General features: G+C 41.3%; 1 protein-coding gene across 7 annotated transcripts; it reads left to right on the plus strand.

Moving 5' to 3' along the window:
• The first annotated feature begins 7,427 nt into the window (after positions 1-7,427).
• Positions 7,428-23,490, plus strand: LOC119484571 (solute carrier family 43 member 3-like). Of its 7 annotated transcripts, none has more exons than XR_005206043.1 (13): positions 7,428-7,555; positions 13,905-14,116; positions 15,442-15,571; positions 17,100-17,146; positions 18,384-18,460; positions 18,597-18,689; positions 20,158-20,297; positions 20,401-20,549; positions 20,926-21,069; positions 21,272-21,379; positions 21,507-21,693; positions 22,662-22,910; positions 22,992-23,128. XR_005206043.1 is itself a non-coding variant. In XM_037763459.1 (13 exons), the coding sequence occupies exons 2-13, from the start codon at positions 13,936-13,938 to the stop codon at positions 23,218-23,220; spliced, it is 1,536 nt and encodes a 511-aa protein (XP_037619387.1). In that variant the 5' UTR covers positions 7,428-7,555; positions 13,905-13,935; the 3' UTR covers positions 23,221-23,489. The 7 variants fall into 7 exon arrangements, 5 of the variants coding, with proteins under 5 accessions (XP_037619387.1, XP_037619389.1, XP_037619391.1 ...); XR_005206044.1 differs by having other exon boundaries at positions 22,735-22,910; XM_037763459.1 differs by having other exon boundaries at positions 22,735-22,785; positions 22,992-23,489.
• The last annotated feature ends 1,081 nt before the right edge of the window (positions 23,491-24,571 follow it).

The following is a 24,571-nucleotide window of genomic DNA, read 5'->3' on the forward strand; positions in this document are numbered from 1 at the left end:
ATGTCGAAAGTGTTAGTTGATGTATATAAAGACCTGTCAATAGTGCATTTTATTCACAGATTTAAATGACACTGGGCTGCAAATGTCAGATCAGATTACCATGTCCCTAAAGCTGCAGTCAGTAACTTTAAGCAAATATGATCGAACGTTATTTTTATAAAACTGTCACTATATCCTGACAGTAGTGCATGAGACAGATAAGCTGTGAAAAAAATCATATTCCTGTGACCCCTGTGCTCCTATAACGGCATTTGCAAAACTTCACCGCGCCCAAAGGGAAATGACCAACCAGAGCCGAGCAGTCTCTAAAACAGCTGTCAATCAAACTGCTCCGATCAAACTGTCAAACTAGGCAGCGCTGATCAAATATGAATCATGATGCTGTTACTGAATGCCTATTTCTCGCCTCAAATGTTTTCAGATACATATTTTATACTATTTAGCTGTAAAATGTGAATGTTTGTGACTCGGCCGCCATGTTGAAAACAGTGGAGCCAAAACTGCCCACCGCCCACCGCCCACCAACCGGAGCAAATTTCTAATTTCACAACGGTGTGGTAGCTGTGATGGAATAATTGATACACAAGTTATCTTTGGAAGGAAGAGGTCCGGAGCTGATGATGTCTTACAAAAGAAGGTTTATTGAAGCTTGATCAAGGAGAATTGACAGGTCTCCACAATAGATGCTCTCTGCGTTAAGGCCTCACAACTCTGTCCTTCCTCCCCGGTGCTCAGTGTCTTACCCCTTATCATGTTTTGACTTACTCCGTTCCTCTGGCATCTCTGACCCTGGTTGCCCTAGCGACTGGCTCTACGGTCTCCACTACAGGCACAGCTGTACAGATAACGGTGGCTCCTCTAGACAGGACTCCAACCCAATAATGTCAACGGAGGGACACTCTGACAAACACTCTGACCTTTCTACCAATAAGAGAGGAATTGATGGAAAATTCCATCACAGTAGCAACCTGTCAATCACAAGGTAGCCACGCTCTAAAGCATCCCCTGCTTTATGGTCTATTTGACTCTAAATGGGACCATAAATTACTAAATGAACATCATGCTGTGATTGCTCAACTAGCGATTAAACCATAAACTCATGTCTACAATGTTTACTGAGGTAATAAATCAAATGAGAAGTAGGCTCATTTTCTCATAGACTTCTATACAATCAGACTTCTATTTGCAACCAAAGGAGTCGCCCCCTGCTGGCTATTAGAGAGAATGACAGATTAAGGCACTTCAGCATTGGCTTCACTTTTCAGACCCAGAGATTGACAACCAATTATTGTAGTCTTTAGACTACAGAGAGAGGGAAGTGAATACACTATAGCTAACTGAAGCAGAGATATAACAGAGACATGCCTGAAGACATCAGATATCATGAGGACGAAATATACTGTATGATTCATTATAAGCACCTCCATGGCTGAAACATCTCGTGACACCAGTGTTTTAGGCATCAAGCCCTCTTTTGTGTGCTGAAAAAGGCTTAGAATAGACATCTTTGTTGTCCACTTGCGTAGAATTTTGTCTTTGGCTTCGCAGACACGCACACTTGACAGACATACATACACTTGAAAGCTTCCTTTGCCATGGGTTAAGTTACATAAAATGGAAACCATTTCTTCTACTTTAATAGACTGCAAATTTACTTCCAAATGTAGGGTAGCTCCTGAAGAGCAACCAGAGCTGAGGTTAACATACAATATTATTGCTAAATAAAATAATATTACCATGTCAGTTCTGATCATTCTAATGACTGTGACGACCTTTGCTTCTGCTGTGGAGTAGCTCCTCCTGCCCACCTGTCGTCAGGATCAGGATTCAGCTGAACAGAGCTTGTTGTGGTTGTGCAGTGAACCTCCAGAGGACAGCAAAGCTCTAGTCTACACACAGACTACAAGCAGTCTGTGGAAACCCACTTAGGTATTTTCCAGTCCAACATCTCATCACGCACCAGCTCCACGGTGATTCGCTCTGTAATTGGCCTTGCTTGAACCTGAGGAGTAAGGTTAACCAGGTACAATAGTTGTCTCTTTTCACACCCATCTGTCTCACTTTCTTTGTCTTTCATGGTCACAGGTAAATGTGGGTGTCACCTTGTTGCAGTGTCTGCGTTAGGGATGCCCAAGGCCCATCCAAAAAGGTGGGATTTCTCGCTAATTCTCTCCTGAGGAAAAAACTAAACCGAAATACTTTTACAGCTATTAGTCAAATTAACTCATACAATTTGGTAATGGAAGTATTTTCTTATTATACTAGCCTATAAAACTCCCCCCTCCCTAGCCAATTAAGAGCAACTACCATTTTTTTTGTCTGTAAAATAGAATAGATAATTGTGTAAGCGAATGTGTCTAAGTGGATATCTATATGAATGCCCGTGTGGATATAGATATACAGTGGAGGAAATAAGTATTTGATCCCTTGCCGATTTTGTAAGTTTGCCCACTGACAAAGAAAAGAACGGTCTATAATTTTAATGGTAGGTTTATATTAACAGTGAGAGACAGAATATTAAAAAAAAAATCCAGAAAATCACATCATTTAAAAGTTATAAATTGATTTGCATTTTATTGTGGGAAATAAGTATTTGATCCCCTAGCAACCAGCAAGAATTCTGGCCCCCACAGACCGGTTAGATTAGTCCTCTCGCTTTAAGAAAGTACTCCGAAATCTCAACTCGTGACCTGTATAAAAGACACCTGTCTCAACTCATTACCTGTATAAAAGACACCTGGCCACAATCAGATTCCAACCTCTCCACCATGGGCAAGACCAAAGGGCTGTCTAAGGACGTCAGGGACAAGATTGTAGACCTTCACAAGACTGGAATGGGCTACAAGATCATCAGCAAGCAGCTTGGTGAGAAGGAGACAACTGTTGGTGCCATTATTCGGAAATGGAAGAAACACAAAATGACCATCAATCGCCCTCGGTCTGGGGCTCCACGCAAGATCTCGTCTCGTGGGGTATCGATGATCATGAGAAAGGTGAGGGATCAGCCCAGAACTACACGGGAGGAACTTCTTAATGATCGCAAGACAGCTGGGACCACAATCACCAAGAAAACCATTGGTAACACACTACGCCGTAACGGATTAAAATCCTGCAGCGCCCGCAAGGTCCCCCTGCTCAAGAAGGCACGTGTACAGGCCCGTCTGTTTATCAATGAACACCAAAATTATTCAGAGAAGGCTTGGGAGAAGGTGATGTGGTCAGATGAGACCAAAATCGAGCTCTTTGGCATCAACTCGACTCGCCGTGTTTGGAGGAAGAGAAATGCTGACTGTAACCCCAAGAACACCATCCCCACCGTCAAGCATGGAGGTGGAAACATTATGTTTTGGGGGTGTTTCTCTGCTAAGGGGACAGGACGACTTCACCGCATCGAAGGGAGGATCGACAGGGCCATGTACCGTGAAATGTTGGGCGACAACCTCCTTCCCTCAGCCAGGACACTGAAAATGGGACGTGGATGGGTCTTCCAGCACGACAATGACCCAAAACATACGGCCAAGGCAACAAAGGAGTGGCTCAAGAAGAAGCACATTAAGGTCATGGAGTGGCCTAGCCAGTCTCCGGACCTTAATCCCATAAAAAATCTGTGGAGGGAGCTGAAGCTTCGAGTTGCAAAGCGACAGCCTCGAAACCTTAAGGATTTGGAGATGATCTGCAAAGAGGAGTGGACCAAAATCCCTCCTGAGATGTGCGTAAACCTGGTGACCAACTACAAGAAACGTCTGACCTCTGTGCTTGCCACCAACGGTTTCTCCACCAAGTACTGAGTCATGTTTTGCTAGGGGATCAAATACTTATTTCCCACAATCAAATGCAAATCAATTTATAACTTTTTTATGATGTGATTTTCTGGATTTTTTTTTTATATTCTGTCTCTCACTGTTAATATAAACCTACCATTAAAATTATAGACCGTTCTTTTCTTTGTCAGTGGGCAAACTTACAAAATCGGCAAGGGATCAAATACTTATTTCCTCCACTGTATGTATATATATATATATATATATATATATATATATGAGGTTGGTTGTATGTATATGAATATGAACTTACCTCTTGACACTGCACTATTACAACAGGTAGTACTTTTTTTTCTTTTATTTTTCTAATGTTTTTACTTTTTTATATATATGTAGTTGCTGTTGTCTGTATGTCCCTTTACAAGTTTGTGTATGTATTCCTTTAACCTTAAATAAAAAAAACAAAAAAAAACAACTACCATATCCAGCATTGTATGAGCAGCCAGTGGGCATGATCTTACTCTAAAATTGCGAAACAATGGAAAGAAGTTGTGTTGAGGAGCTTCTGCACTCACAGTCTCCAGAGATTCCAGCTGTTCCAGTGGTGAGTTCATAAATCCACTCATCACACATCTTGATAAAATGTCTCTCCTGCTTTTTAGTAGGCTGCACTGTGAGTGGGATTATTTCCACTTTTCTAGATGAGCGCACATATTGTGGTTGTAATTGCATACCGGTTCATGATGTGGCTCAAAGATGTTGTTTATCTTTTAATTAGTTGTGTAACCGGTGAAAGTGGCCCAGTGTTAAAGGTTTATTAATGCAAACAAAATTCCACTGTGTATCTGAATACACCTCTGGTTTTGTGGATGTATAACGTGTGGGAGTGCGTGCGCGCTTGTGCGCATAGAGAGTGACACTGTGTGGATGAGCGCCTGAGCCTCTCTGTCACAGTTTATTTCTTTCATGACAATGTGAAGGTGGGCCAATGTTAAAGGTTTATTCAATGCAAACACATTACACAGATTTCCCGCTGTGCATCCTAGTTTATAACCTCTGGTTTTGTGGACGTAATAGCATGTGCGTGCGTGAGTTGGTGCGTGCCTTTGTCACAGTTTTTTTCTTTCATGGATCATGATAATGCAACTAGGCGGAAGTCCATCTGTAACTACTGTGGGAAGGGTTACCTTTTCCTGAGCATGATTAACAGAGATTTTCCGCTAAAATCACATGCTTGTTGCTGTTTAAGGTGTAGATATCTCATTCAGTGTTAAAGTGGCAGTAGGCAGTATATTTTTGGCATCATTGGGCAAAAAATCCATAATAACCCTTCAGCATATTGTAATTAAAGTGTTCTGAGAGAAAACTAGACTTCTGCACCTCCTCATGGCTCTGTTTTCAGGCTTTAGAAAATCTAGCCTGTGACGGGAGACTTTGTCCAATCACAGGTCATTTCATTGAGAGAGTTCAGTTTAATGCTAGAGTGAAGATACTGGCATCATATGAAACTAGAAAACGTAAGGAATGAATGTCATAGCTTTTTGGGAGGGAGGTTAAATAACGCTCCAAACTTGCGCTAAATTTTGGCAAGGAAAAACTGGCATGGCCATTTTCAAAGGGGTCCCTTGACCTCTGACCTCTAGATATGTGAATGAGAATGGGTTCTATGGGTACCCACGAGTCTCCCCTTTACAGACATGCCCACTTTATGATAATCACATGCAGTTTGGGGTAAGTCATAGTCAAGTCAGCACATTGACACACTGACAGCTGTTGTTGCCTGTTGGGCTGCAGTTTGCCATGTTATGATTTGAGCATATTTTTTTATGCTAAATGCAGTACCTGTGAGGGTTTCTGGACAATATTTGTCATTGTTTTGTGTTGTTAATTGATTTCCAATAATAAATATATACATACATTTGCATAAAGCAAGCATATTTGCCCACTGCAATGTTGATAAGAGTATTAAATACTTGACAAATCTCCCCTTCAGGCACATTTTGAACAGATAAAAAATGTGTGACTAATTTGCGATTAATTCAACTACGGACAATCATGCGATTAATCGCGATTAAATGGATTTTAATCGTGACTTTATGGCTTGATAGTTGATTATTTTCTTTTTGACAGAGTAAACCTCTTGTTTAGTTGATTTTAAACTAAATTTACCGCCATTCACTACATGAAACTAGAATGAGATGTAACAGATTTAAAATGATGTTTTAAAAGAGGTATGACTTTCTCCAATGTATCAGAAATGTAAGTGCAAGTGTCTTTTTTCCACTTTGTCCATATACTGTATTAATGCCAATTCTCCTGAAGATGTTAGTGGCACAGCTGGACATACAGTAAATCATATGGTAGCCATACTATGTTTTTCACTAAGTCAGCTCAATGAATGAATTAGGGTTCAAGGTTCGAGGTTCTTTATTTGTCTTTTGTCATTGGCAATGAAAATCTTTGGTCTTGGGTTCCCTCAACAATACTCATAAAATATGTATATGGAAAATGGAAAATCACACAAGTAAAAGTAAAAGCAAAACGATAATGTAAGGCAAAAAATAGTGCAGTTAAAATATAGGGCTTAAATATAAGCATAAGTAAATATAAAATAGTATTTGAATTGTAAATTTAAAATTTTGTGGAAGTCAGTAGAACAAAGCGCTACAGGAACAGCTTTGTTCCAGCTGCAATTGTTAATTTAAATAAGTCCTAGCAGCTTTTGCACATATTTATGGAAAGTTTCTCCCTTTTCTCATTTTATTGTCTTTTTTGTCCTGATATTTCAGTGTTTTTTTATATTGTTCTGTGGCCTTCTTTTTGCTGTGTCCTGATCCCAGTAAGCCTTTGAGTACTCTTTGTCATGTTTTTGGTATGTCTGTCTCTCATCTGTGCTCTACTTTATTGTCAATACGGATGTCATCCTCTATTTTTGATGCAAAACAAATCTACCTACGGCCACAAATAAAGTCACCTGAACCTGAACCTGAACCTGTATTTCAGATGGGAAAACTGAATGTAAACAGTATGTATATGCATGATGAGAAGTAATATACATGTATGTACACAGGTGTAAATAGGAATGAATTAGACCATGTGATGACCTCCAGAGGTCAGCAGAGAGCTCCACTCAGCCTGCAGAAGCAGTGGAAGTACTGTATGTAGTACTACTGTATATAGTGTTGTACATATTGTAGTTAACCGGGCATTTGCACAACAAACTTCAACGACTGAGGTTAAGTTTTTGCACACAAACCTATTTCTACATCAATGAGTCCATACATACATATATACAGTGTGCTGTGCAGTATAAAAGTGGTGGCACCATGACAGCAGTTTCTAATGCCATCATCGTTATAAAGACGCTATGTTTGTAGACTGAAAAAGAAAATCTTTTTAATATTCCTGCAAGTCCTACCATGTGTGGGTTTGTATTGTATTTATAGTACTTTAGTATATTTTATCTCAAGGTTTCATGGAGATAAGATTAATTTAAATGTTGTCATCATGTCGGCTAAATAATATAAAATCCGAAAGATTATCCTATAATTCACAACAACAGCTGCTAATGAGAATTACTGCATATATAATAGAGACCCATATGTTTCCCGCCCTGTGTCCACCTGTTGCTATTACAACTGGATCTCTGGCTAACAGAAAGACAGACAGACAGACAGACAGACAGACGCAGCTCTGCATGTCAGACTGCGTAACAGTGCAAGGTGCGTTACTGTCCTGCTGAGTCCCTGCACAAGAGGACTGTAATGTTTGGATTACTGGCTCGAAATTACAAGGTAAACATCATTTAACATGTAAATGGAATAAGGTGTTGGCGAAACGATGCGTTTTGTAACAAGACTGAGGTGAGTTGAATCTCCACATAGAGAAATAGAGAATAAAGTGTTTTAAAGCCTTCTCATATTTAGGATATCACATGTCCACTCATGTTGTGTTGAATGATAACTGCTATAAAGTCTTGTAACGGTCTAATAACAGGCGGTTTTGTGTCCACATTGTGCCGTGTGCGTCAGTACACACATAGATTAAGTTAACTAATCTGGATTACAGTCTGGCGATTACCACACACACACACTGTCCTCATGTTGCAATGTGAGTTGGACATAAAGATAAGGGACATCTTTTTCAGTGAGGCCTATGTGAAGTTTAAAGGGGAAAGCCACCTTGTAATTTGTACAGTATCCACAAATACAGTGGAGGGTGAAGTATTAGAGTCCTTTATTCAAATATCAAAATGTAAAAATAACAGTAAAAGGACAGAAATATTTGGTACGGTACCATTTTATAATATAGAACGCAAGTTACAATGTAATTTCATTACATTTACATAAAATACTTAAATGTAGGACTGTGGGAAACAAGGGTGTATTACAATTGGGAAGCTTAGAGGAAAGGAGCAATAATAATAATAATTAAAGCTGCAAGCAGCGTTGAACGGGCCCTCGCCCCTTTGCGCACACGTAGGGGGTACCCGCTGCAGTGCATTTCCATGAAAGTCGGACACTGCACGCAACAGTTAGAGGGTATTTTCTGCGTGGGGCGCGTGGCTCTGTAAATGACCTGTTGAGAACTTGTGAGGCATCCTTAAAAGGCACTTCTATGAGGATGGGTGGCAGTATACAACCATTTCTTGTTGCCAGTAGGTGGCGCTATCACTATAACTCAATAATGGAACGTATATGTCTTCAGGCCGGGATTCTTATCCAGCTTGTGAAGTTTGGAGCAGATTGGAATATGTAGAGTCAAGTTACAACAGCCTCCTGTGTCATGTCGTATGCCTCGAATGGTTGAGGTTAGGTTAGGTCGTCAGGCAGCAAGTCTCACGAGAGTTTTTGCAGATCTCAGATCAAATTTCGCAATTTACAGGCTCCCTTGTAGTCGCTAGTCTGGAAGCGGAAAATCAGGGCTAAAGTCGAGTAGAGTGAACTCGCTATAACCAAACTGCCAATCACTGGGCATTTTCATAATGTAATAATCACATTTAGTTCCAACTCGAAGGGACTGGAAGATCTTTACTCATTTGTTGTTTTTTGTTGTACATCTGAACACTTTGTTCAAACTCTGTATAAGCTGAACCTGTTTGTCCTCTGAACACCCACACACCCACCAGTGGCGGAGATCTCGTAACATCTGTTTGTGGCTTTTATGGTCAAGTCCATGAGTCTGAGTCAATATTGAGGACATCCAACAGGGGGGCATAACTATTTGATCTCCGTTATACCATATACCATCAAACTGTTCTATAGCTCCCTTATCTTCCCAGATGGTTCGTTCTGCTGCTGTGGCAGATTCCTGAGCTTGTATGATGGAGAAATCAGTTATCTCAGAACCGAAATCTGCTGTGGTCATGACCATCATAGTAGGTAAATACCCTGCCGCCTTTTTAGCGGCTGCATCCGCTGCTTCGTTTCCTATACTCTCTAAGTCAGTGCCCTGACTGTGTCCTTTCACTTTGATCACAGCTACCCTCTGTGGTAACTGGATTGCTTCCAACAACTCTTTCATCAACTCCTCATGAGCCATAGGTTTATTCTGACTAGTCTTAAAACCCGCTTGCACCCAGCCAGACATATCTCTGTGAATTGCATTGCACACATACGCAGAGCCTGTGAAAATATTCACTGCCTTCCCTTCCGCTAACCGCAGAGCACAAACTACAGCCGTAAGTTCTGCTGCCTGATGTTTTGGAGCTATGGCTAGGGACACATGGGGAACAGCTTCTTCTGACATGCGATACCATTGTTCTTGTGCTGGGGTTAGTTTTTACTGCGGCTGCTACTCCTGCTGGTGCTATATAAACATCTCTTACTCCTATCCCCCAGGTTGTATCTAACAGGTTCTGTTGGAACTCATCTTGATACGTAAGATCATTATTTCTGTCATAATTCAGAGTGCAGTGGGGAGGATCGGGAACAGGGAGGTAAGGGTGTAGAGCCCTAATCCATGGTTGCCACATGTTGTAAAAGTCAATCAGAGAGTTTCTGTCGGCTAGCAGGGCCCAATATATGTCTGCACAGGGTGGTGGGGCATCAGGTGAGGTATCAGGACTCAACATGCACATGCGATCAGCACTGGAGGGGGAGGAGCACACCATTTCTTCTCCTCCGGGGAAACTCACTATCACAGCTTCTGGTGAACAATGTACAGAAGCCCCCAGTGCTGCCAAAACATCTCTTCCCAGGAGATCACGTGGACAATCAGGTGCATACAAAAAAGGGTGCTCCATCACCTGTCTCCCAAGCCGGACAGGAAGGGGAACAGTAAAAGGCAGTCTTTGTTCAGTGCCGGAAAATCCCAAAACGGAAACATAGTGAGAGGAAAGGGAACACATAGGTTCAGCTAAGGTGGAGTAACGTGCTCCCGTATCCACCATGAACCATCTTCGTTTTCCGTTCACTGTCAACTGGAGACAGGGCTCTGCCAGCCCCTGCCCCTCCATCTCCGTCGGGCACCCCTATGGGAACATTCCTGGTGTATATGGACCAGGTGGAGGTCCCTGCGCAGAGTACCCGCTGTATGCCTGCATTGGAGCTAGCTGTTGGTTTGGTGGAGTCTGTATTGCTGGCTGATATGACTGCTGTGGAGGCCCTCTCATCTGCTGTTGTTGTTTCTGAAGACAGTCACGTGCCCAGTGATCCGGGCTTCCGCAGATGTAACAACTGCCTCCTCTTGGTTGGGCATACCCCCTCCCCCTGCCTCCTCCTCTCCCTCTGCTTCTATTCCGTCCTTCATGATAAGGGGGCTGCTGATATGGGGCAGCTTGGTAAGGAACATGATACTGGGGTTGATACATAGCCTGTGGCGGGCCTTGCAGTGGATAAGGATTCTGTGGCGGGGCTGGAGCTGGTGTTACAATTTGAGCCATCTGGGTATCTTTCTCTTTCCCTCCCTTTTTCTTATCTGTCGCACGAGTCCGTGCATCTGCCAACTGTAATTTAGTCAACTGAGCTACCATCTCTTTTAATGACTCATTTTCCTCTTCTAGTTCCAAAGTACCATCTAACACTTGAAACAATGGTGCCATAACTTCGTTTGTATAATCACTGTCCTGTGGGGTTGGTACCGGACTAGGGGTAGGAGGAGGATAAGGAGGGGGGTCGGGATGTGGGCCAGGTGGGTACTGCTGATGGAGGGACATGTAATGTGGCGGCTGGCTAGTATGTGGGTTTGGTGGTGGGGGTGCGCTAGGACTGGGTGAGGGTTTCACTAGTGGTTTTGCTTCAGCGGTTTTTGCGTGGGTGGCTTTCGTCTGGCTGCCTAAGGCTGATAGTGCAGCCATCTGTATCACATTATATTTTACCAATTTACTTGCCAACTCGTCTTCTTTCTTCCTCAATTTCCTCCTTACAAACATATGTCCCTTTTCTTTGTCTTGTCCTGCTTGCAGCAGCTTTCTATGAACCACCTGTATTAATGCTCTCATCACTGGCATGAATTTGGCTTCACTTCCCGTGGCTGGAAAATGCCCTTCCTTCACTGTCATGTTATACCACTCATCTAGGTCTTGAGTCTCTTTATTTCTAGTCTTGGGATCAAATGTACAGATTACATTGGTCTTGACTTTAGCCCATTGCTGTCCAAATGATAAACGGGGAGGCCCACAGCCACCCCGTTCCTCACAGTCTTTGTCAAATTCTCCGTCCATTCTGTCCAGTACTATTTCACACAGGTTTATTCAGTTTATGACAGTAACTAGATTCAGAGTAAATGGGTCGCTATGCCCCTCGCTGTGATCCTACCAACATAAGCTTCTACTGGACACTTTGATGTTCCAGCGATGTTGGCCCAGTATCAACAGTAAGTTTTAATTTTCCTCTGAATACTAGTTATTAATGTACACTCATACAGGCGCTTCAAGCGCTATTTTTACTAAACTCTAACGTCCTAGACGTTACTAAAAGGGCAACTTTCCTCCTTTTAGTTTTAAAGGGCAACTTTCCTCCTTTTAGTTTTCTAACGTCCCAGACGTTACTAAAAGGGCAACTTTCCTCCTTTTAGTTTTCTAACGTCCCAGACGTTACTAAAAGGGCAACTTTCCTCCTTTTAGTTTTCCAGACATTACTAAAAGGGCAACTTTCCTCCTTTTAGTTTTCCAGACGTTACTAAAAGGGCAACTTTCCTCCTTTTAGTTTTCAACACTAAACTCTAACGTCCCAGACGTTACTAAAAGGGCAACTTTCCTCCTTTTAGTTTTCAACACTAAACTCTAACGTCCCAGACGTTACTAAAAGGGCAACTTTCCTCCTTTTAGTTTTCAACACTAAACTCTAACGTCCCAGACGTTACTAAAAGGGCAACTTTCCTCCTTTTAGTTTTCAACAGAAAGTCTTTACTTTTGCAACATTTATCACTACAAAGGAGATTCAGCACAACAAGAGAGATAATTTAGAGTAAGCCAATATGCAGAGTTCGATACAACAGGTTCTGCTTACCTTAAGATTTCAGGGCCCTTTCTCTCTCTCGCCGGTCTGTCCGTCCTTTGGACACGCTTCTCAATGCCGAAGATCACGTCGGGGTCACCAATTGAAGGAACTGGCCTTCTACCTCCGAGAGGTCAAGGCCCAGTTACGTGCTGGTTAATCTTGTGTGACAAAGAGATTTTCCAAACAGACGGGTTAAAGCATAATAATACAATTTATTCCGAACAATCAATGTTGCATAAGTAAAATAAAAGAATTTACAGATATCTGGATCCAATCAACGTGTCCCTGACAACATACAGTGCATGGGTCAGTTCGCGAAGTCTGAACCCCGAGCTATCCCTGATCCAGTCTATTCATGGTTTACACAATATTAATATTCATGAGATTATGACACGTGATATTTTTGCTGCATATCTTCTTCTTTGTTTCTCCTTCTGACTCCTTTCTCTCTTTGACCTTGCAAAAAGAACAACACCTGCCACCTCCCTTTCCTCGCAATCACTCCATTCACAACAAATCCAACAGTCAGGTTATTGCAGGTCATTGTAAGCACTTTTGCACATAATAAATCCAACAATCGCTTGAATCCTCTAGGAGGAGTATAGCAAAGTTCCATACCAAAAAAGTGACAAAATAGCGTCTTCTCACATGACGTATGACATCACCGTTCGAGCGATCAAATATTTCTTCGCAATTTAGCATCACAGTAGTTTGAGGGTTATACCACCCAAATTTGACGCGGATCCGATAAACTCTCTAGGAGGAGTTCGTAAAAGTATGCATAAAATACATGAAAAACGCACAAAATCCAATATGGCCGACTTCCGGGTGGGCGGAGCTAATGAAACCCGATGAGGAATATGTTTGAAATAATGAGTGGGATATGCATACCAAATTTCATGAATATAGGATCAACTTTGACCAAACTATAGCCTTCCACGCGTTAGGGGGCGCTAGAGAGCCGGCTAAACCCACTGAACCTAATGGCTGTACATTTAGATAAAGTTCACAGGTGTCCATGTTTTTGCCAACTTTCATGAGTTTTCGAGTATCCCAAGGGCGTCAAAGGCATGTTCAAATGCTAAAAGACATAAGGGTGCGCTAGAGAGCCAACATGCCACGCCCAAGCAAAATTTCACAACTCAATCAAAGTAATTACTAGTTTGGATGTGTGTGTAAAGTTTCATGAGTTTTTGTGCATCCTAAAGTCTTCAAAGATGTGTTCGTAAATTTGAAAAAAACGCAGGAAGTCCAAGATCGCTGACTTCCTGCTGGCCGAAAAAATCTCAAAAATATTTAATCCAGGTATGAGGATGTGAGCAATGACATACTTGAATTTCGTGACGATTGAAGAAACTTTCTCTGAAAAACTGCCTACATTAGGGGGCGCTATCTCGCCCGCTGGTGACACCCGAGCCCAATCACTCCAGAACATTGAATTTCCCACCAGTTCTGACGCATATTCCACTTTTGGTGAGTTTTTGGGGATGGCTAAGGTCCCAAAAAGGCAATCTCCCAGCGGAAAAATAATAATCCTTAGAAAAACAATAGGTTTCCTTGCACTTCGTGCCAGGACACCGTTGGGGTCCTGGCACTTTCGTGCTCGGGCCCTAATAATTATACTGTTAGTAAGAGTCCATGTTGTACTGTTTGAGCTGTAAATGAAAGATAGAAAACACCTTTGTTTTGTTCTGCATTGTAGAAACTGTAACGCAGCAGAGACCTTGTGAAGCATGGAGAGGTACATCTCGGTCGGTACCAGGCTGCGCTACGGGCTGACTCTGGCCTCGGGAATGCTGGAGTGTCTGTGCTTCGCCGGCGTGGTATTTGGTTACGCCTCTCTGGTGTTTGTGCTGAAGGAGGATGGCTACTTCAGTCAGCTTTGTGTCAGCGTCCAAGGTACCAACAGTACAGGTGAGCAACTCTGGAGCTCAGGTTTGACAGGTGGTCTTGTTGCCGGGATGCTCACCCGATTATCAGAATAGAACAAATACTTAGCAGTTTGTTTTTTTACAAAATAAAGGCACACATATACTTAAACTGAAGCAAAAAAGTACAATCAGTACTGATAATTAACCCTCTGAGACCCACAATAGACCTGTTTTTGTCTTTTTTAGATGGGTGGGGGGGGGTTGGGGGTCTTTAGTGGGAGATAGCAGGTCAACAGTAGATGTCACATAGAAGTGGTGTATGTACAGCATCTGAAAGATGCTCTATTATGTCTGATAAGTTGTTAACCCATTTCTTGGGTTGATACCATTTGTTACACAGATCTGGTGCTAAATTTAACCATTTTTTACCACTCGAGAATTGATAAAAAAATGATCAATAATCCCTCCAAAATACCACATTAAGACACCAAGACCTTGAGGAACACCATAGAAAAAGCCAGGCTGTGATTTGGTTTAAACAACTTTTGACATTTGGAGATTTCTGCAAGAATTGCATTTTTCGGCAACTGGATGGCAAGCACTTCTTTTCTGGAAACAGCTCAGAAACCCCCTTATTGTCAATCTACCTAGTAAAGCCATCCATCCTCTGAATGCTCTAGGTCTCTAGTTTGTGGCTGTAAAGTTTCATGAGGCTGTGATTATCCTAGAAGTCACCACAGGTCATTTTATACAGTGAGGTCAATTTCCAAAAAATGGTCTCACTACTACAATTGGGCTCTTTGGATCCACAAGAGTCTCAGCTTTACACTGATACTCAATTAGGCTAATTCCAAGACTGTTTAGGGACCCCAGTATGGGCAAAAATCACACATTTATATAGCAGTCAAAAATGTTTTGCCCAGGGTTTTTGAGGTCAGAGGTCAAGGGACCCCTTTGAAAATGGCCATGCCAGTTTTTCCTTCCTTATTTTGAAACGTTATTTAGCTTCCTTTCCAATAAGCTAACAAATCTGCTACAGCCTCTGAAGAACAGTAAAGTCGGCCGGGATCGGCCGGGATCACCCGCAATCCCATGGGTCTCAGAGGGTTAAAGCTATCTGAATAGAATTTTGGCCACTTGGGGGCAGACATACTGTAACCTTTGTCATTATGGCTAATGTATGCTAATAATTTCCACAGACACATCCAGCAGACACAGAGTAACATTATCATCCCATTGCTTTCATCCCGCCTGAGGAACCCAATTCCAATATTTATTCTACTTTTAGTGGACACATTGTGGTTTCAACTATCAGTTTGCTCAATATCCCATAATATCCCAGGCTTTCTCTGTTTCTCTTTCTTACAGACTGTAGTAGACAGGATGAGCAGTTCTCTCTGGTCTTCACCATCGCCTCGTTCCTCAACAACTTCCTGTCTCTAGTCAATGGCTACCTGTTTGATCGATTTGGCACCATGGTAACCAGGCTGCTGGGAATGTGAGTTCATTGTTTGTTTGTTTTTATCTCCAGACACAAAAAAAGAGCATCAGTTTTGCAATGCTGTCACAATCTCTAAACCCATCGTCGATCGATCTGATGTTGATTTAGCCTCTGGGGACAACGGAGGATATTTCTGGGGTTCTGGTGTAGCCAGCGGATATCTGGGCCGAGACTTCCTCTTCCATGCGCTGGCCATTGTGTACAGTCCGATTAGGAACTTGAGAAGTGAGAATGGAGTTGGAGTTGAGAGACGACGTCTATGGCGGATCTGTATAAACAGATAAATGCATACCAATGCAGATACATTCTTTTAAAAAACGCTAATAAAAAGCTAAATCGTCGTCAGATGACAGCCGATTGGTTCTGAGATTGCATTTTGGCCAATGGGTTCCATCTGTTTTGCTTTCCACTGTTTACCAGCATGCAACCAAATCCCGCTCAAATTTGATTGGTCAATACTACAAACGGACTACAAAAGGAAACCAGAATGCTTCCGATACCACAATGTTGTCCCATTGCCTACAGATTCTGCATTCATAGGAAGATATCTGTTTACGGATTAGTAATGTTATAGTTGATTGACAAATTAGACAAAAGTCAGACCTCAGATTGCATAAAGAAACAAAAGCTTCAGACGTTTGGTAGGTAAAACAAGCTGGTAACAGTTTGAAATAAGTTATTATTCAGTGCATGATGATACCCACACGGGATCCATGAGCTCAAATGTATATTTCAGTTTGCAGTTCAGTTATTTCTACAGTTTACAGTTAGAATAAAGGGGGGAAGGTACAGAGATAAAAGTATGGTGTTTCTAACAGATAGAGAGATTACAGCAAAGCAGATCCAACCTCATTTGACCCTTCCTTATATTGACTTTATTTGATTATTTACTCTTCGAGACAAACTGAGTAGGCCGAGTTCAGTCAAGTACTAACCCTTTGACCCCAGACTTTCTGTCTGTAAATGGATCATTTTATTAAAAACGTGTCTGCAGATGTGACACACATCTACATGCACGTTGGTGTTGGAAAGAGCCTAATAGTAAATATATCCTGCTGATACTAATAATTATATCCCCTATTTTATTGTGGCATCACAAGTGTCTGATATCAAATCCTCTCTTTGCTGGGATAGTGAGGAATGTTGATTTCTGGAGATTTTGAAGTTATACATTGAAAATTTAGGTTACTTATTTATTGCTCAGGTTATCATGTTAAAGAGCCCTCCCGTGAAAAAGACTTAGACAGAGATTGGGTTTTAAAAATGTCAACCTACCTCCTTATTTATTAAATAAATGTATCTGAAGCAAATCTTCCACTCAAAGACTGCATCATATTTTTTTCTTCAAATGCCAAAATATAATAAATCTAAATGTAACAAATATGAGTTCATAGGGTACTAGAACTATATTTTTTTGTGTGAAGTGTGAAAATAGCTGTCAGCTTTCTAGTGTGTCTGAGTGTGTGTGTGTGCTTCAGAGACTCTTATGTAGCTGCACTAAATTCAGTCATATCTCTCTCTCCAGATCTTTATACACGACTGGAACCCTTCTCGTGGCCTTCTCCAGTGCAGGTAGGTGCACACACATTAATAATCAAGTGACCATCTCAAGCAGTTTACTACTAACTTTTTCAAACATTTAAAGCAAGTATATCTGCTCATTTTAATCATTTTAAAAGTTATTAGGCAACAGGCTTGGCGAGTAACGGATCACATGGAACGACGTTACGTAATTAGGATACCAAAAAAAAGGGTAACTGTAATCTGTTACAGTAACAGAAAAAAAAGATGTTATGAGATTACTGATGCATTTGGTAAAAATGGAGAATACTAGCAGGATAACAATTTTAAAATACATTTAAAATAAAGAACAATATACTATGCAGATGTGCACACATCGCTTACAGCGGCCCACTGCTCCTAAATGCTTAGGATGGGTTAAATGTAGAGGTCAAATTTCGTGTATGTATATGACAAATGTAATAAAGTTTAAAGTTTAAAGAAATGAGCGAACCGCTTAAAATTTCTGGTCCAGCAAACATAATACTGGACAAACAGGGAAATTTTAGGGCTGTACCGAATAGTTCATAATTTCATCCATAACATTGACATTCAAATGATTATTATTAACAATTTAGAGAAACATTGCGTGCACATTCAACCTTCTCTTCCCCTCCTCTCTCTCTCACAGAGCGAGCGACGCGGCGCTCAGTCGTCGCTGTAATTGTCGCAGTCCAAAAGTAAAACTTTAGTAGCTATAGTAGCATTCTAACAGCACCATAAATTACATGTATATAACCACAATAACACATGGTAAAGCCCTAGAAATTTGAATGTAGGCTAATTTAATTTAGTTTAATTTATATGGGCTCTACTGGTGCTCTAAGTTAAAATCTGGTAACTAACGTGGCAGTGACTCGAGACCTTGGATGACGATGCATTTTCACAGCTGGAAGGCAGAACTTGCACTGTACTGTGATGTTGTTCCCTTTTCTGCTTTACAGACAAAATAATAGTGACATTTCAGCATTTATCTTTTCTCTTGCCCAGGTGATTACCATACAATATGTATTTTACCCCTTAATCATATCAGATCCATTTACATTACTACCACAGAACCAAACAAGTTAAGCTTTCTTCTTCGCTGCTTAAATACCCAACTTTTCTGCTGTTCTCGCTACTCTTCGACTCTGTAATCTAGCACTATAGTGAAGGGGATGGGTCTGAGTTTACAATAATGTCATGAGCACATAATCAAGGGAATCATTTCTTAACTTGTCAGTAAAGTTTGTCTTCCACTGTCATGTAGCATTTTCAGAGCTGCTTTTTCCTGCCTTGTCCTGCATCGCTGTGGGAGGAATTCTGCTCCTTCTAACCAACATCCAGGTGAATTCTGACATAATATTACACAGAAACATACTCTATGTCCAAAATAAATTATATTTAAAACACATTTGAACTCTCCAATAACCCATATCCACAATTTTTCTGTCCCTATATTTAATCTCTGTGTGTCGGGAAGGTGGCAAACCTGTTCGCTGCTCATCGCTCCACCATCATCACCCTCTACAATGGTGCCTTTGACTCCTCCTCTGGTGTCTTTCTAATCATCAAGGTAAATGTGGAGCCATTATAATGCTATATTCTGCCAGCATCTGAAATCATTTACTAAAAAAAAATAATATAAGGCACCATTCAGGGCGTTCACATTGCAGGATGGTTTGTTGCACTTGGCTTTGACTTTGACTTTGTCACTTCTTCATTATTTTTTATTATGCTACATAGTCCACTATAATCATTGTCACTAGAGTCAATCAGCTTAATGCAAAGTGGCTGACACAAAAAGGTTGACAATATAGTGAACAGGTAATGATTTCACACATCACATCAAGACAATGCAAATCCAATTTTTTGCCAGGTCTTCTATGAAGTGTTTTTCTCTACAGCAAAAAAAACATGGAATCTGATCTTTTGACATCAAATCCACTTTAACTTGTGGTTTGAAATGCAATTGAAACCATAGACTGAATATAAGAAGTGGACGTAGTTACCGTGATGTCACCCATTGGTCTGTGGACTGCCGTTTTGAAGCCTCAAGTTCAGCATTTTGGCCGTCGCCATCTAGGTTTTTGGCCGTAGTCATCTTGTTTTTTTGCTTCCAGAAGTGACACAAACACAAGACTTTCAATCAGGAGGCCGGTGTTCGTGTCCCGTGTGAAACTAAAAGTAACGTTGACTTATTTTGTCACATCAGTTGTTAGTCACTTGAGTCGTCGGTATCGTCAGTCCCGTGAGTCCCATGAGTCACTAGTCAGTGAAGTTAACGTCAACCACGACCGTTTCCTAACCCTACCTAAGTGGTTGTGTTGCCTAAACCTAACTTCCTGTGAAAACGGAAGTTTATTTTGAAAGGATGCTATGCATGTAACGAACGTAGATTGACATGCGGTCCCCGGTCCGTCCAAAAGTAACGCAAGAGGGGTACCCCGTGCATTGGTCTCCAATGCCGAGGGGCACTGACCAAGCGGCGGTATTTGACGAGTTGGGAGTGAGAATGTGTTCAAAAGGGTTAAAGTTCTAAGACGAAAACACGGACACACCCAGACCGGACAACACCGTGGCAACATTAGACTCTAAATGGGACCATAATTTACTAAGTGAACATCATGCTGTATTGAGGAAGACTTGAAACTAGCGATTGAGACCATAAACTCAAATTACTTTTTTTGCTCAGATTTTATGCATATGGTAGTATGCTTTTTACAGTTTTCCTAAAATTAGATTTAAAAACTCTCAATACATCGCGTTGTTTACAGTATCGCGATATGTCCCGATATATTGAATCGCAACCCCTGTATCACGATACGTATCGTATCGCCAGATTATTGCCAATACACAGCCCTACTTCCACATTTGCTTCACTTTTCAGACCCAGAGTTTGCTCATTGATTGAAACACAACATTTGAGGTCAAGGTGCTTCTTTGACATCTACTGTGTTTTTATTTGAGCAGAAAGCAACACGTACGTTAACTTCTACAGAATTGTCGATTAATTTTCTTGAAGTTTCTCCTCTGCTTTCCAGATTCTGCATGAACAGGGAATCTCTCTCCGCTACTCCCTCCTTGTTTTGTCCTTCTGCAGCATCATACACCTGGTGAGGACCTTCCTGCTGATGCCCAGAACCCACATCCCTTACCCTCTGCCACCACACTACACCTACGGGTGAGAACATCAGCTTTTCTTTGAAGCAGCTGCTGTATCCGGTCATGCACATCATCTTCACGGCCAAGAAATGACTTCGACATTCACTTTTCCTGATGTACAGATTGAATTGCGGAATGGCCAACCCTCAAAATGTTGAGCAGTTTGAGAGGATGAGGATGAATGATGGTGCCATGACAGTTTCACAGGGGTCCAGTGTCCAGGACAACGTGCCACCAGAGGACGAGACAGAGGCCCAAGACTCGGGAAACGGTAGCCTCATTGTTGCCACCACCTCCAAATTCACATTATCAACACATGACATATTACATATTATATACACTGTACATCGCTGTATATATTTTTTAATGGCATTCACAATTTCCCAAAACCCACGGTGATGTCTTCAATTAGCTTGTTTTTACCGGAACAGTCCAAAAGCTAAAGAATTTTAATTTACTGTCACATGACATGGATTTAAAGGTGCTCTTTATAATATCCTCGCAAGATAGTGCATGTGAGCGTGCCCCACTGGCTTGCTCACGGTTCAACAAAATTTCTTTCAAACATCAGTAGTAGATACTGGTACATTTATTTAACTTTAAACTTCGACTTTCTTACATTTTTCTGTAAATGTCCACGTGTTTAGTGGCGAGTTTCCAGAGCTGTGTGAGGTCCTGGTTCTTCCTGTGGCACCTGTTGTGGTTGTCCATAATGCAGCTGAGGCACTACCTCTTCATTGGCACGCTCAACCCCATGCTCAACCGGCTGGCCAACGATGACCCCGACCTGGGTAATCTATAAAAATGTATTATAAAAGTCACTGACTCGTCTTTGTCACATATTAACTGACTGTGATTTAAACCTTTCTCCTTGTCCTCTCATCACCTTTCCATTCCCTCTTCTCATCATCATCACCATCCAACCCGAACTCCTGTTTTGTTTCTTTGCTTCTCTCCGTGGCTGTTTCCCTCCCTTCATCACATCTCCCTCAGTGAGTCAGTACACCAATGCTTTTGCCATGACCCAGCTGTGTGGAGTGCTGTGCGCTCCCTGGAACGGACTCATCATGGACAGACACAAGGGAAAGCCCCTGGCTCCTGGTAAATCAGTGTCTGCTGTTATAACTGTCTGCATGTGTGTGTGTGTGTGTGTGTGTGTGTGTGTGTTGTGTGTGTGTGCAACAGAGCAACTCTACTCCTTCCTTCTTCACCGTTTTTCCTCCTGCAGGAGAAACCATGCAGGAGGCAGACCTGCGCTCCTCCTCTCTGTCTCTGTTCCTGACCTCCCTGCAGTGCCTGCTGTTCTCTGTGTGCGCCTCCGTTCCTCTCCTCCCACTGCAGTACCTCACCTTTGTTCTACAAGTCCTCAATCGCTCCTTCCTTTACGGGGGAAATGCAGCGTTTGTTAGCATTGCGTGAGTAGCAATCACACATACGGGATGGACAAAATCAAAAAAACACCTTACAACACAATAGTCCTGCAGAAACGGCCGACTAGCTTAGAATGTGAGTTAGCTTTGAATGTGCCCTTCATATCTACACAGGGAGTGGGTCCTCTTCAGGGAGTCCGACATCTTGCTCCGCCATGTTTCTACAGTAGCCCAGAACGGACAAACTAAACACTGGCTCTAGAGAGGGTCTTTCACATTTTTATGTTACCTGAAGGCCACCGTAGTTCTCCGACACTCAGTGCTAAACCGTGGTACCACCAGCCACCATCTTACTTCCGTTGCTCCTAAAGTAGTGTTATTATAAACTGGAAAAACAAAGTTCGGAAACTTGTGTTTGGTGGATTATTTCTCTGTTGTTACAATGCTAATTTGCATTGTATTTTACATCGTTGGAAAGCCTGTTTATTTACCTTCGCAATGATGTCCAACTTGTAAGGATCATGCATTTGTGGGATGAGCAGCACAGCTGATTATGTGGGTAGCGCCCAAGAAAAATTTGCCATGCCAATTTTTCCTGGCCAAAATTTAGCGTAAGTTTGGAGCGTTATTTAACCTCCTTCGCAGCAAGCTAGAATGCCAATGGATTCCTTAGGTTTTCTAGTTTCATAATGATACCACTATCTTCTCTCTAGCTTTAAAACTGAGCCCACTACAACCTCTGAAATCGCAAGTTGAAAAGGGAAATTAGTGCCGTTAAAGCGAATTTGCGTTAACGCGTTATTATTGCGTTAACTTTGACAGCCCTAATATACAATATATATATATATATTATTCATTTTTTATTTTTTTATTTTATATATGTATTTCTACACTATGGTATAAAAGATCTGAGTACTTCTTCCACCACTGCTCATCACAGACGATAATGTGCTTTTGTCATTGGCATACCTATGGAAACAGCACGTCTCTCTCTCTCTCTCTCTCTCTCTCAGGTTTCCAGCCCGTCACTTTGGGAAGCTGTACGGCCTGGTGATGTCCATGTCTGCTTTTGTCTCTCTGCTGCAGTACCCCTGCTTTGCCCTGGTCAAAGGAGCTCTGGGCGGAGACCCCTTCTTTGTAAGTGCTCAAGAAAAGTTCAAGAACTAGTTTTACAAAAGAACTGCTGGCTGAATATCAAATCCTCGTAGGGGACACATTTAGGTGGATGGCAGTACCGTATTGTCAGTACGGTACGTTGACATGTAAACTAAATAAAACAAGAGAAGTGTGATATTATAACTGACTTCAGACAAATGGATAACTGTTGTTCTGATCTGTTACAGGTGGACGTTGCTCTGGTTCTCCTCAGTCTGCTGGCGTTTATCCATCCTGTTTACGTCTTCATCCATTGCAGGAAAGCAGCCCGCTACAAAGAGGACAACGGCCAGACTGACGTGGCCAACGGCTCCGAAATACATGAAGCCAAGTTATAGTTATTGGGATACTAAGTGTCCAAATTTTACTTTTCAGGTTCTTTTGACTTGCCTGTCTGTTCCTGTTCAGGAGTTTTAACCCATTTTGTATATATTCTTTTCTTTTTTTTATCCAAGTGCACTGATAAAATTGTTTTTAATGCTTGTTAGTACAGACACATACATTTTCAAATGTTTTGTATAATCGTTTAATAAAAAAACGTGTATTACTAAATAACTGTTGTAAATGTTTTATTGAGTGGGCAACATTTTGAGTGCTTTACGGACATTTCGTTTAGCTGTAATATGTTGTTTACTGCATATATGTCCATGTGTTTGTATTAACCACAGTAAAAAATGTACTACTGAACCTTGTGCTATGTTTATACACAGTGTATTATTCATGATTCATATGGTAATATATTTTATTTTTAAAAAAGGTATGACCGGTATATTTACATTACAGTGAGGCACCTAAAACAAAGAACAGTTATTCTGCACGTAAGACTTCAACAACAACACAGTCTACAACAATACAGACATTGTGCTAATAAGCTTCACCCATTGTGTTAACAGTGTAATTGTAATCAGTTACAGTTACTGAGAAAGAGTACGTAATTAAATTACAGCGACTAATCAAAATGTTGATGATTACAAAGGGGTTACATCTGAATACATTTTCGGTAAAAAGCTTATAGGTAGAATATAACATTCATGCTCTGTTCCAATCTTAATTCAAGTTATTTTGAACAGCAGTGTTGAGGACTGTTGTGAGGTTTACACTGCCTGGTTTGTGTTTTTAGAACTTTTCAGCTTTGTTGACCACTTTCAAACATTTGTTAAAAAAGCAATCAAATGTAATAAGTTACATAACTTTGATGAAGTATTTAAAACAGTCACATTACTTATTAGATTTTTAACAGGGTTACTAGTAGTGGTCGACAGATAGGCGAATTTTAAAGGCTGATATAATAACGATAGTTTGGAGCAGGTAAAAGCCGATAAATCGGCCGATATTTTCTTTACTTCTGCAGCAGCCTAGTCAGCTACTTTTGCATATGCCGCTTTTAATAAATCCGTTTTTTTTTCACTTCAAATTTTATAATTCGTAAGAGAATATCCTTAAGTGCGATTTGGTGGATTACATCATTGGAAAAAACGTTTCTATTTATTTGCAATGGGCGATGCTGTTCTGCGGCTTACAGTATGACTGGCCAGGATTACTTCTGTTGCGCGTCTCATACATTGTTAAATGCAAACCATTAATGTTCATGCATATTCCCAGGGTAAGGGGGATCCTTAAATGAAATCATTTAATTTCATGAATGGATGGTTTTACTTCATGGTTTTATTACATGAGAGCAGCACATCCGGGAACTTTGCCCCCGCCTCCTTTTGGGTGAAAACGGACCCTCTAATTTGACAGGTGGTAAATACAAATTCAGAGGTCT

The sequence above is a fragment of the Sebastes umbrosus genome, chromosome 3, assembly GCF_015220745.1.
Source record: "Sebastes umbrosus isolate fSebUmb1 chromosome 3, fSebUmb1.pri, whole genome shotgun sequence".
NCBI lineage: Eukaryota > Metazoa > Chordata > Actinopteri > Perciformes > Sebastidae > Sebastes > Sebastes umbrosus.

Excerpts from the sequence above, each read along its gene's own strand:
- LOC119484571 (XM_037763459.1), top strand. The coding sequence starts at position 13,936 with ATGGAGAGGTACATCTCGGTCGGTACCAGGCTGCGCTACGGGCTGACT. Across the intron at positions 14,117-15,441 it reads CCAAGGTACCAACAGTACAG|ACTGTAGTAGACAGGATGAG; the intron begins GTGAGCAACTCT and ends TCTTTCTTACAG. Across the intron at positions 17,147-18,383 it reads CGTGGCCTTCTCCAGTGCAG|CATTTTCAGAGCTGCTTTTT; the intron begins GTAGGTGCACAC and ends ACTGTCATGTAG.